General features: G+C 39.9%; 1 protein-coding gene across 4 annotated transcripts in view; it reads left to right on the top strand.

Annotated features, from left to right (window-relative positions):
• atg5 (ATG5 autophagy related 5 homolog (S. cerevisiae)) overlaps window positions 1–7337 on the top strand; it is a 77233-nt gene extending 69896 nt beyond the window's left edge. For all 4 annotated transcript variants that reach the window (XM_034174402.1, XM_034174401.1, XM_034174403.1 and 1 more), the window contains exon 8: window positions 5742–7337. In XM_034174402.1, coding sequence (XP_034030293.1) covers window positions 5742–5878 — 137 coding nt within the window. In that variant the 3' untranslated portion in view covers window positions 5879–7337. The remainder of the gene's footprint in view (window positions 1–5741) is intronic.
• The last annotated feature ends 7333 nt before the right edge of the window (window positions 7338–14670 follow it).

Genomic DNA, 14670 nt, shown 5'->3' with positions numbered 1-14670 from the left:
ATTCCAATTATTGCACCGATGTCGATTGTCGCGGTTAGATTTTCAATGTTTGGTGACCTTGACCCACCTCTAAATAATTTCTGATTGGCAAACAATTTTACATGTGAGAATGACTCACCAAAAGGAAACCTTTTGTTGGGTGAGACTCGAAATTTTTTAAAGTTGGCATTTTTTGGGACACCCTACGCAGTATGCATTACTTGTTATTATGAATACTGGAAGAATTACTACAGTATATCGTAACATAACGTGTGCTACAATACACTGTTTCAAAAGAGCATTGTGGAAGGAGAGCTCCTCAGCTTTTACTTCTGCACTGCTACATGTTCGTCGAATAACTTCACCATTCTACATTGCTACTACATGCCACACCCCAGCAAAGAGTAGAAACAGTTTTCATTTTGTTATCATAAGCACAACTTATTTCTGATAGAATCGTAAAATCTCAAAGAAAAAAGAAAATCAATTCCGGTAACTGTGCTGAAATTCATCCATGTATTGCAGTGTTTAGTATCAACACCATGCTCCTCCATCTGCTCTGTTTGTTACGTGGTTCAGGTTTCTTTTGACATGTGACAGAGACAACGCACTGAGTATCAGCATGTCAAAAAAGCTCGAGTCAGTTGAGTGTCCTCTCAGTCTCTAAGAGATCACACAGAGAAAATAATTATTAAATGATAAGTGCCACAATATAGGACCCATACTGCACTGACAGATGAAAACACCATAATTAGAATTTTAGTCTATAAGTACATTTACAAGTACATAGCGTTTATAAGTACATAGCATCAGCTCAGAGCTTACAGGAAGATAACAGGAAGTCAAATTACAGTTTCACCAGTTTACCCAGTTTGACATGGCTGCTTCCTCTCTCTGTGTTAGTAGCATTTGTCACACTGCTTTCTGTAGCATCTCAAGCATGGAGGCCTTTTAAAACTATTTGGTGCAACAGAGAATAAGCTAAAATAGGCACTAAAAGTTACTGCATTACTCTGCTCCTCTGCCATGATGAGCTATAATTTACTGCATAGTTCAGCTATAGGAAAATTCCACCCTGCTCTCTCTGCCTTTACAGCACCAAGTCATCAAACTGTAATATTGTTGTTATTATTAATTATATATATATGTATATGTATGTAAGTATATATATGTATGTGTATATGTATATGTGTGTATGTATATGTATGTGTGTGTATGTATATGTATGTGTATGTATGTATGTGTATGTATGTATGTATGTGTGTATGTATGTATGTATGTGTATGTATGTATGTATGTGTGTATGTATGTATGTATATGTATGTATGTATGTATATGTATATATATGTATGTATGTATATATATATACATACATATATATACATACATATACATGTATGTATATGTGTGTGTGTGTGTATGAACTCTTTATTTCACCAGTAGACATTCAATTTATGTTTTGCCTTTATCTGAGATGTTTTAACAGTATTGGTTTGGTTCATGTTAAGTTCTCCCTGAAAACTTGACCTGATCTAATTAGTTTTTTCCTTTTGTTTTTTCTTCTTTTTAAATGTGATAAATTAGCAAAACCACATCATTGTTATATCCACCAGCCTCGAGCAGATTGCAGCCCACTTTTGACCTCAATGTGCACAGCTGCAATTTAAATTGTATTTATTTTTGTAGTGTGCAGATTTCTTGTATCTTCTGTGATGCCGTTTGCCAGCAAGTCAGCAGGTGTAGGGTGGAGCCGCTTCTTAAATCTTCAGTTAACGCTCTGCCTTAACCATCCTCCTGATATTACGTGGAACTAAATGTCATGTAACCGGTGGGTGACTGACGAAGAACTATGTGCGTGTGAAGCAAAGTATGCAAAAGGCTATCGTTTTTGTTCACGCCACACAGTCAGATTATGTGGCTTGTTGTGGAATACCATTTGCAGCTTTTTAAATGTTTTAAGAGTTCTTAAATTTGAAAACATAATATTTCTCAATAAAATATTAATTTTGCAGGCTTTAATATTAATACAGTGCCTCCAGAAAGTATTCACACCACTTCACTTTTTCCACATTTTATGTTACAGCCTTATTTCAAATTCATTATTCCCCTCAAAATTCTGTTCACAACACCCCATAATGATGACATGAAAAAAGTTGTATTTTTGAAAAATTATTAAAAATAAAAAACTAAGAATATATATATATATATATATATATATATATATATATATATATATATAAAACACACCCTTTGCTCAAGGTGCTTTGTTGATGCACCTTTGGCAGCAGTTACAGCCTCAAGACTTGATGATGCCACAAGCTTGGTGTACCTGTCTTTGGGCAGTTTTGCCCATTCCTCTTTGCAGCAGCTCTCAAGCTCCACCAGGTTGGACGGGGACTCTCGCGGCACAGCCATTTTCAGATCTCCCCAGAGATGTCCATTGGAATTCAGGTCTGGCTTGGCCACTGAAGGACATTCACAGAGTTGTCCTGAAGCCGCTCTGTGCTTAGGGTCATTGTCCTGCTGAAAGATGAGCCATCACCCCGGTCTGAGGTCAAGAGCACTCTGTAGCTGGTTTTCATCCTGGATGTCTCTGTACATTGCTACATTCATCTTTCCCTCAATCCCGACTAGTCTCCCAATTCCTGCTGCTGAAAAACATCCCCGTAGCATCATGCTGCCACCACCATGCTTCACTGTAGGGATGGTGCCAGGTTTTCTCCAAACATGATGCCTGGCATTCAAGCCAAAGAGTTCAGTCTTTGTCTCATCAGACCAGAGAATTTTGTTTCTCGTGGGCTGAGAGTCCTTCAGGTGCCATCTGGCAGGCTGCCATGTGCCTTTTACTCAGGAGTGGCTTCCATCTGGCCACTCTGCCATACAGACCTGATTGGTGGATTGCTGCAGAGATGGCTGTCCTTCTGGAAGCTTCTCCTCTCGCCAGAGAGGAATGCTGGCACTCTGACAGAATGACCATCACATTCTTGGTCACACCCCTGGCTAAGGCCCTTCTCCACGATTGCTCAGTTTAGACAGGTGGCCAGCTCTAGGAAGACTCCTGGTGGATCCGAACTTATTTCATGTATGGATGATGGAGGCCACTATGCTCATTGGGGCCTTCAAGGCAGCAGAAATGTTTGTGTACACAGTAAAATTTACTCTGCTGGGATAACATTTGGTCCCAGTCCAAATAGAGTTAAATATACTCTATCACAGTGCTAAATCAACTCTATCACAGTGTAAAATCAACTCTTATTGGAGTAGAAACACTTGATTGATAAGACAGTAGAGCTGATTTCAGTCTATAATAGAGTATATTTTACTTGGCAGAATTTACTGTGTACCCTTCCCCAGATTTGTGCCTTGAGACAATTCTGTCTTGGAGGTCTACAGACAATAGGGCAGTGCAGCCTCATTTGAACCCATACATGATATTGACCTCTTCTGGGTATAGCCTGCCGTTGCACAATATAAACACATTTAAGTGGTTATTTCAGAAACACCAGTGATCTCGGTTTTGTGAGGTTGCTTCATAAATATTTAAATGCTATATATTAACTGTGTAAAAAATTATTAAGCAGACAGAAAAATATGGCCTTTGGTGCCATTCATTTTTTTTGTTTGTTTTTTACCTAAACAAATAAATAAATAGTGGACATTGCCACATTCTTCCATTGCAAAATAAAATCCTTCTTTGCCTTAAGCAGCTGTTGGTCTCATGGAGGGGTGGGGCCATCATTTGATGGATATTTGAAGCAAGGGAAACCGGGCTTGTTGCCAAGGCTAAACACAAGCTGATAAGGCCATCATTCAAATCCACTTCTGGTCTACTGTGGGATTATAGTGAAGGACTTTAAAATTAAAGCCCTCTAACACATTGTCAGAAAGTAAGGAAGCTACATTTTTATCCCAGAAGCTGTCTCATGCTTTCATTGGATTTTCTTTGACATTTTATTATGGAGAAGATGAGCTTTATCCTGACAAGCACGTTTTGCCCTGACAAGCATGTTTTTCTTAAACAATGGCAACTATAAAACGTAAAACTGGCTTACTTAGACAGAGGCCCAGGTCGGTCACCAAGCCACTCCCTAAAACTGGAGTGGCCCCGTACCCTGTAAGACAAAATAAAGTTAAGACAGCCACTTTAGTTTCATTTTCACTTTTTAGCATTCAGTACCTCATACAGACTTCTTTACCTTGCATTACTCAAAAATATAAATCTAACCATCAGTCATTTTATACCTTATTTTTTTAAATATTAAGAAATGGATATCTTTCAGATGAAATGGATCAAATAGCCTATCTGTTTATTTAGCCACACCAACAAGTGAAAACTGTGCAGTGATCATCATAAACGTGTATGTTAATATTTGCCTTTGTAGTCAAGGTTATCAAAATAAATTGTTGCATGTATTCTTTTCATCAGGGAAATTGTAATCAACTTTTAAAATATCTTAAAAACACTAAATTATAGTACATTAACTGTTCTGTCAATAAGTGGCCGTATGTTGTAAAATATCTACTTTACGAATTACAGAGAGTCCCAGAACAGACAGAAGGTTAAGAAACTCGCCACTCATTACTGACGACTTGTATTAGTGGTAGGCGGAGTCATTCACAGCGGGTCATGTAGCCAGACACACACCCACACTGTCTGAAACTACAGACTGTCAGAGCGAAAGTTAAAAATTGGAATCACATAAGCGATGAGCGCAAAAAAATCAACTGCCATCCGACTGTGGCTCCACTTGTTTGCAGTTTAAGACACATCTGTGAATTCTTGTGCAAACAGCAGTGATATTACTGTGTAATTTAATGTGCACACTACCCCTTCTTTACTCATCTGTCTCCCTTATTTCATCTTTGATGCTTTTAGTCACGTCGTCTTTCTCCTGCATTGGTGTTCTGATCTCTTTTTTACCTCTTCACTTCTTTTTTCCTCATTGGTTCTTTTCTCTGCATATTCCTCTTTGTTTTTATATTTATCAACTCTTCTTGTTCCTACATATTCCTTTTTTCACTTATTTTGCTGTTCTTTCTTTAATTATGTCTTTTCCTCCTCTATTTGATTTCCTTTTCCTCTTTCCTGTTTTCTTCCAGACTCACTTCTTTATCTTGTCTGTTCTCTTCTTCTTTTTGCTGCTTCGCTAGCTGTTCTTGTTTTTTTCCTTTCTCTTGGATTGTTTTTTTCTGCGTATCTATGGTGGCAAGGGCTTTGAGCGTCGAGTTGAAACATAGTACATAAGATCACCTAAGTCCTTTAATAAGTTTGACATTGGGTGTGTTTTGACTCTAACTGTAGATACCAGGGGGCTGAATTTCTGAAACATTGTGTATTTGATATCTTGACAGTGACTTTGTGTATCAAAATGAAAGTTGGTACACAAGGTCACCTCACTAAGACCTCAGACAAGTTCATTGTTGGGCACATTTCAGTTATAGTTTTGACCACCAGGGAGTCACGTCTCAGTAACAAAGACTTCATATTTAAAGATTAAGTTCAAAATACAAAGTGATCTCAGTAAAACCTCAGACATGTTTGACGTTGGTTGCATTTCCTTTGTAATTTTGGCCACCAGGTAGCAAACTTTCTGAAACGTAGTGTATGCTACAACTTGACAAGTGGTTCATGGATTGTAGATTATACGTTGCCAAAACCTCGCACACGTTAGAGGTTGGGCTCGGCTGCACATGAAAGGATAACTTTGGCCCTTGTTTAATTTCTTCTTTGCTCTCTCATTTCTTCTGCTCCCTTCCTGCAGGTGAAAAGAAACATTACCAGGTTGTGATCCAGGGAATCGAACCACTATTAGAAACTCCTCTGCAGTGGCTCAGTGAACACCTGAGTCACCCCGACAATTTCCTGCATATCTGCATCATCCCCGTCCCCACTGACTGAGACCATGTCTTCACTTTTGACTGTCAACAACAGTGAACAGTGATTCACGCACCAGTTTTGGTGGTCATCCCCAGGAGTACATTCTCTAATGGACTGTAATGCGATGGGGATCAGTAGTTCTTCTGAGAACACAAAAGGCAGATTAACAAACAATATCCATCTTATTTATGTTTCTTCTACTCATCCCTTCTGTGTGTTTATAGGATGACTAAGGACAAACTACTGTAAGCTCATCAACGGTTCTGCTCTTCCTCCTGCACTCCAAGAACAAATGCTTTTTTCTATCTGTAAACGGGTAGTTGAATAACCAGGGAACTGTACCCCCCCCCACACACACACGCAATTCTGTGTCATATCTTAACCTCCTCTCCAGTTTTGTAAATGTCTAAGTTACATAGATCCATGGTTTCTAAAGCTTTTTATTCACATTTTGAATGTGAAGCAGACCACAAATCTGTAAATAATTATAGCTGAAATTATGTAGGACTAGGTTTACATGCAGGGGGCACAGTTTTCTTCTTCTTCTTTTCAGTGCTTCATTGTCTACAAGCAGATTGACTTTAGTACTCATTCTATGTTGATTTTTACAAAGCATTTGATAAAGTTGGAGGGACTACCCCGTGGAACATCTTGAGAATTTGTGGGATACCCTCAAAGTTGTGGGACATAATGCGTGGCCTATACACAGGTACTGTGAGTGCTGTGCAGAGTAGAGGCAGAATTTTTGACTTTTTTTACAGCGAATTTTGAAATGAATCAAGGATTTGTTCTGGCTGCTACTCTGCTCGATGCTTGCATGGACTTAATGTTTGGGAGGGGTCTCAGAATCTGGTGATTGGGTCCCTTCTCTAGGAGGAAAGGTTTACCGTCCTTAACTGTGTAGATGATCTGAACTTTAAAGTCACTTGAACCAGGGTTTGGAGCTGATAAGAAGCTGAGTGATGCGATGGAGTGTGCAGCCCTGCAGATATTCCAGCGCAAGGCAGAGATCCAGCTTTTCAACAACTTGTTAAACTCGGACATCAGCAATGTTTATTTATGTAAGGTGTGTCAAACTGACTGTGACAGTGTGGCTGCAAAAGATCTCATATGTCATGATGGTTCAGTGATTCTGGTCTGACTGTACGGTTGTGGGTCCTGGATCACTAAGACAAGTATGTCTTCAGGACTAGATCTCACTGGAGAATCTTTCAGCATCGCTGGAATGACTTAATGTCAAATGAGCAGTGATTAAGGGATACCCAGATGAAGAGTATTAAATGTAAGCACTCTGGCCACAAGTCATTCTTGGGTTCAAGATTTCTGTCTATGGAAGAATGTCCATCAAATTAATTATTTGGTCATAGTCCAAAAGCGAGCATGAACCAAACACTTCAAATTTGTCCCTACAGGGAGAAAAATCTACCTGGTTAGTGCGCAAAATACTGGAAGGAGTACAAACCCCCCCCCCCCCCCCCCCCCCCCAAAAAAAAACCCCCTGAATTACCAATTGGAGATGTGTCGCTGGAAATGATCACACTTCTTTTTTTTTGTTTTTTTTATTGGTTCTGCAATTGTGACTGATGCACACCACATGTGAATGATCGATACTGACCAGAGTGATCTTAAAAAAAATTCAAGCATATTGGAGATGCTAAATGCAATGAAACGGATAAGCTGAAAATGATGTTAATTCAGTAAAATTTTGTCTCCAGAGACTCTCTTGTCAATTAAAAGGGACACCTAGATAAGCCTAATGCAGTGTTACACAAGTCATACAATAAACCCTCTTCATAAGGATTATAATGTTCTGTTATTATTGAATGTGTTTTACAAAGATGTTGATTAATTTTAGTCATTTTGGAGGCTGTAATTTATGTTGCTGCTGAACTGAGAGAAGGACCTAATACAATATATAGTTTTCCTCAGCAGGGGCAACATACATTGGGGTCAATTAGAGTAGAGGTCATGTAGGTGAGGGACTGTGGTATGGAAAGGTAAAAAATAAATAAAAAGTGAACATATGACCATAATGTGATGAAAGTCCATGATGACATTTCATTTGGCATTGAAATGTTTTGCTATTTGCCTCATCATCCTTAAGGAGATGCAGGTATAAAATATTGGGCAACTTTGAGTCGTAATAACATGGCAAACCCAGCAAAATTAAAATAGTCTTATAGCCCCCATTTAATACCAGGATAGAAATGTTTACAGTGGGGCAAAAAAGTATTTAGTCAGTTCCTGATTGTGCAAGTTCACCTACTTGAAAGATGAGACTGTAATTTTCATCATACAGTAGTGTTCAGAATAATAGTAGTGCTATGTGACTAAAAAGATTAATCCAGGTTTTGAGTATATTTCTTCTTGTTACATGGGAAACAAGGTACCAGTAGATTCAGTAGATTCCCACAAATCCAACAAGACCAAGCATTCATGATATGCACACTCTTAAGGCTATGAAATTGGGCTATTAGTAAAAAACAAAAAGTAGAAAGGGGGTGTTCACAATAATAGTAGCATCTGCTGTTGACGCTACAAACTCAAAACTTATGTTCAAACTGCTTTTTTAGCAAACCTGTGAATCACTAAACTAGTATTTAGTTGTATAATCAACGTTTTTCATGATTTCTTCACATCTACGAGGCATTAATCTTGTTGGTTTGGAACCAAGATTTTGCTTGTTTACTAGTGTGCTTGGGGTCATTGTCTTGTTGAAACACCCATTTCAAGGGCATGTCCTCTTCAGCATAATGCAGCATGACCTCTTCAAGTATTTTGACATATCCAAACTGATCCATGATACCTGGTATGCGATATATAGGCCCAACACCATAGTAGGAGAAACATGCCCATATCATGATGCTTGCACCACCATGCTTCACTGTCTTCACTGTGAATTGTGGCTTGAATTCAGAGTTTGGAGGTCATCTCACAAACTGTCTGCGGCCCTTGGACCCAAAAAGAACAGTTTTACTCTCATCAGTCCACAAAATATTCCTCCATTTCTCTTTAGGCCAGTTGATGTGTTCTTTGGCAAATTGTAACCTCTTTTGCACGTCTTTTATTTAACAGAGGGACTTTGCGGGGGATTCTTGCAAATAAATTAGCTTCACACAGGCGTCTTCTGTCACAGCACTTACAGGTAACTCCAGACTGTCTTTGATCATCCTGGAGCTGATCAGTGGGTGAGCCTTTGCCATTCTGGTTATTCTTCTATCCATTTTGATGGTTGTTTTCCATTTTCTTCCATGCATCTCTGTTTTTTTGTCCATTTTAAAGCATTGGAGATCATTGTAGATGAACAGTCTATAATGTTTTGCACCTGCGTATAAGCTTTCCCCTCTCCAATCAACTTTTTAATCAAACTACAATGTCTTGAACGTTTCCTCAGGCTTTCAAAGAGAAAAGCATGTTCAACAGGTGCTGGCTTCATCCTTAAATAGGGGACACCTGATTCACACCTGTATGTTACACAAAATTGACGAACTCACTGACTGAATGCCACACTACTACAAGTAGTTTCTCAAAAGTTCAAGGGGACATGTTATATCAGTTGTTTAATGTGGCTAACAGTCCACAACTCAGATAGTCCCCAATAGCAAAACAAAATAAGCATCTTTCTTTCCACATGAAATCAACTAGTTTCCGATACATTTCCCAGGTCATGTCAGAATTTTCTTAAAAAAAAAAAAAAAAAAAAAAAAAGCTGGGGGCACAACATCACTACAATTCCACAACACATTTGAGTTTGTTAACCCTCAAGCGACTGAGTGGGGTCGCTTATGACCCTAAGCGTATATTTTTGTGCACCATTTTTCTAATAGTAATCAGAAAAAAGTTTCCTACCATGAATTTGTCATTCTATTTGTCTGCATTTGTTGACAGAATTTTGCAAGGATCGACTGAGCCATGTGGTAAGTATAATCCAAACGTTTGCAGGGCGACTTATGACCCCGGGAAGATCTATGAAATTTTCAACATTATAGCTTCAGGTGGTGTTGTAATTTGTCCACTCTAATCATTATATTTTACTGTTTTGCAAAGAACCATAGAATAGCAAGATTTACAACTGCACAAGCATTGAGACTGATTCTTGATGCCCAGATTGAGGATGAAAAGGATGATGGACAAATATATTAGAGCGAAATAAACACAAAGAACCCTAAAACAATCATTTATGTAGAAGTATTCCCATATAAAGTCAGTGGGGTCATAAATAACCCCACTCGGTCATATTAGTCGCTAAAATAGCTTGGTCGCTTGAGTTTGAGGTTAATTAGATTATCAGAAAGGTGGAGGATTGCCAGCCACTAGATACACAAAGGGCAACAGCTGTAAAACATGGTCTCGACATGTTCGTGATCATTTCAAGAAACCTAAAAACTGACTGTGGCACTGCCAGCACAAGGGGGAGACAGGTTGGGTTGTGGTAATTCATGGATGCTTTTCCAGATCCTCTTGTCCTCGGTAGCCATTGTTAAAAAGCTGTACAACTTGACTGTATGAAGCATAAAAAAAGGTATTATGTGCATGGTTAACAAACAACAGTACAGTGCTGTCACTTTTTAATTGATTCTCGACAGTGCATTTTTGGACGTTAGGACTTTTTTTGTGCAACTCAACCCACTTGTCTCCTGTCAACTCTAACAGCATCTGGTTTCATTTCTTTTCAAGATGTGAGATAAGAAGGCAGTAGTCAGCGTGGGGGTGATTATATAACTTGTGCTACATATGATGGAGAGACAAGATATAAATATTTCAAAAGCCGACGCAAAAAAGCTGCTGCACAGATTATCAGTTTAGTTTATATTAATATGAGAATTATTTTCCTCATCATCATTGCGACCAAAGTCCATCCATTAAAAAAAAAGTTTCACTGGCAGAATGTGGCCTGCTCAGCTGCGGTATTATTGTTCCATACAAAGTGTTATGAGAGAAGGATTTTCAGTCAGCAACAAGGTGGAGGACCGCGCGGCACCTCAGGAGAGGAAAACAGAGAAGCATCCAAACTGTGTACAGCAGGGGTGCCCAACCTTTTTTGAACAAAGATCTACTTTTAAAGTCAACAGTGTATCGAGATCTACCGATACATATGGAAGCAACAGCGTAGCCACAATATATTGTGCGCCAATATATAATAACACTATTTTCTGGCAGGTTTTAACAATAATAATGCATCATTGATGTAAATGTGCATGGTAGAATAGAATAAGCACAAGTAGGCCTAAGACTGGCCTCAGGTTGGAAAAGTTGTTCCCTATCCTAATTGGGACTTCTGGCCCTGAGAGGAGGAAGCTAGTCTCTCATAGTCCAGATAGCAGGAGCTGAGTGCAGCCATAAGCAGGCACTCAGGCACTCTGTCTACATTAGATTCCAGATTTGGACATTCATGTCAGGTGTTGCTCTGGATTTGAGCTCAATGTCATTTTTCAGTGTGAGGATCCAGGCTGAAGAGTGATGCCACTTTGGATGATATACAGTCCACATCTATATTTTCCACAAATGGAAAACAGAGAAAATTGACAACAGGCTCTTTGGATGCAAAATCAGTGAAGCGCCTGTCAAATTCTGACAAGATACTCTGCACGTGATCATCATAACGTGGACTCTTAGGCTCCACGGTCTTTGTCCTGGTACTTACGTTCTGTGTCCATGTGTGGAAGGTTATGCAGGTCACACTGTTGCAACCTGCTTGACAGCACATGTAATATGCTTTTAAACTTCCTTTCAGATCCAAAAGCTGTGCATATTCAGCATGGTTTGAACGTTTCAGAAATTCTTTAATTTCAGACAGAAGACCATTCCAGAAAAGGCTGGACTGAAAGGCGCAGGACGTGCAGGAGCAGAAAAGATCCCAGGAGAGTGCAGGAGGCCTGAAAAAAACCTGCTTGTGTACCGTGGTGGCTGCTGTATCAATTTTATTACATTTTATTACGTTACTAAGCCATATACTAAGCGATTTTGCAAGTTTTCCCACTTAGAAATCATGGAGGGGTGCATGTACACTGTGAGAGACATAATCTAAAAAAAATAAATAAATAAAAAATCAGGAAATTACAATGTATGATTTTTTTAAATAATTTATTTGTATGTTACTGCTGCAAATAAGTATTTGAACACCTAGCAACCAGAAAGAATTCTGGCTCACACAGACCTGTTAATTTTTCTTTAAGAAGCCCTCTTATTCTGCACTCTTTACCTGTATTAATTGCACCTGTTTGAACTTGTTACCTGTATAAAAGACACCTGTTCACACACTCAATCACATTCCAACCTCTCCACCATAACCAAGACCAAAGAGCTGTCTAAGGACACCAGGGACAAAACTGTAGACCTGCACAAGGCTGGGATGGACTACAGGACAACAGGGAAGCAGCTTGATAGAAGACAACAACTGTTATGATTATTTATTAGAAAGTAGAAGAAACACAAGATGACTGTCAAGCTCCCTCGGTCTGGGATTCCATGCAAAATCTCACTTTGTGGGGTAAGAATGATCCTGAGAAAGCTCAGAGCTACACAAGAGGACCTGGTCAATGACCTGAAGAGAGCTGGGAGCACAGTCACAAAGATTACATTAGTAACACATGATGCTGTCATGGTTTAAAATCCTGCATGGCAGCAAGGTCCCCCTGCTCAAGCCAGCACATGTCCAGGACGGTTTGAAGTTCACCAGTGACCATCTGGATGATCCAGAGGAGGCATGGGAGAAGGTCATGTGGTCAGATGAGACCAGAATAGAGCTTTTTGGAACCAACTCCACTTACCATGTTTAGAGGATGAGAACAACCCCAAGACAACCATCCCAACTGTGAAGCATGGGGGTGGAAACATCATACTCTGGGGGTGCTCTTCTGCAAAGGGGACAGGATGACTGCACCGTATTGAAGGGAGGATGGATGAGGTCATGTATTGCGAGATTTTGGCAAACAACCTCCTTCCTTCAGTAAGAGCATTGAAGATGGGTCATGGCTGGGTCTTCCAGCATGACAATGACCCCAAACACACAGCCAATGTTTTGTAGTGGCCTGCCCAATCCCTGGACCTAAATCCAATTGAGAACTTGTGGGGTGACATCAAAAAAGCTGTTTCTGAAGCAAAACCAAGAAATGTGAATGAATTGTGGAATGTTGTTAAAGAATCTTGGAGTGGAATAACAGCTGAAAGGTGCCAGAAGTTGGTTGACTCCATGCCTCGTAGATGTGAAGAAATCATGAGAAACTGTGGTTATATAACTAAATACTAGTTTAGTGATTCACAGGATTGCTAAAAAAGCAGTTTGAACAAATAGTTTTGATTTTGTAGCGTCAACAGCAAATGCTATTATTATTGTGAACACCCCGTTTTCCACTTTTTTTTTTTACTAATAGCCCAATTTCATAGCCTTAAGAGTGTGCATATCATGAATGCTTGGTCTTGTTGGATTTGTGAGAATCTACTGAATCTACTGGTACCTTGTTTCCCATGTAACAGTAAGAAATATACTCAAAAACTGGATTAATCTTTTTAGTCACATAGCACTACTATTTTTCTGAACACTGCTGTATATCATCACAGCAGTCAGAAATTACAGGACTTTTTTTGTTGTTTCAAACTCAGCAGTTGCTTGTGGCAGGTGCGTGGTTTCTGTTTTATTTTTTGTTAAAAAAAAAATCATTGTATCCACACAAAAGATTTATTCTGGCCTATATAAGGTGCCTGAGCCCAGTGAAGCAGACCCCCCACCTACATAAAAAAAAAAAATCTAAGCAAACAAGCTGTAATTTCCGACAGTACCTGAACGCAGCAGCAGCGATCTGCACGGTGTTCCAGGTAGGGAATGGGGTCTTGCCTCAAGTGAAGGAGTTCAAGTGAGGGGACAATGGAGCTTGACCAGAGAATCGGCACAACAGGGAGAATATTGCATTTGTTCTACCATACCGTTGTGATGAAAGGGGACTTGAGCCAAAAGGTGAAGCTATCTACTGGTCTTTGTTCCTACTCTCACCTATGGTCACGAAGGTTGGGCCATGACAGAAACAACTCGATCACGGGTACAAGCAGCCGAAATGGGTTTCCTCAGAAGGGTGGCTGGTGTCTGCCTTAGAGATAGGTTGAAAAGCTCAGTCATTCTTGAGGAGTTCGGAGTAGAGCCACTGTTCCTTCGCATTGAAAGGAGCCAGCTGAGATGGTTCAGGCATCTGGTAAGGATGTCTGCTGGGTGCCTCCCTAGGGAGGTGCTCCAGGCTTGTCCAGCAGGGAGGGGACCCCAGGGAAGACCCAGGACTAGGTGGAGAGATTATATCTCCACACTGGCCTGGGAATGCCTTGGGATCCCCCAGTCAGAAGTGGTTAATTGTAGCCCAAGAAAGGGAAGTTTGGGATTCCCTACTGAAGCAGAGCCCCTACAAACGTAAACGTTTGTTAGCTTTAGCTATCTGCTTTCCAATTGCTAATGATCCAAAAGCCACATCGACACGTTAACATTCCTGTCGTCTCTCTGTGCCTCATAGTGACCAACAACAGCACACCAGCACTGAGTTTGACAAACATTACAGGCTTTGCTTTTCTTTCAAACTCTCTATACTCTGGCAGTGATACAGGCAGTTAACATAGCTACAGCCAACAGCTAAAAACAGAGCTACACACTCATGACGAGTAAAAAAAACAAACACTGCTTTTCTTTCAAACTCTCCGTGCACTGACTATGACATAGCTGGTTAGCACAGCTACAGCCAGAAGCTAAAAGCAGAGCTACTCACCCGCGACAAGCTAATATGAACACTACCTGTACCTGCCAGTCTATATAGTTTGCCCATATGTTTTACTGG

Source organism: Thalassophryne amazonica, chromosome 7 (assembly GCF_902500255.1).
Source record: "Thalassophryne amazonica chromosome 7, fThaAma1.1, whole genome shotgun sequence".
NCBI classification, from domain to species: domain Eukaryota; kingdom Metazoa; phylum Chordata; class Actinopteri; order Batrachoidiformes; family Batrachoididae; genus Thalassophryne; species Thalassophryne amazonica.
Note: the sequence above shows the minus strand (reverse complement) of the source record. Positions and strands in the feature narration are given on the sequence as shown.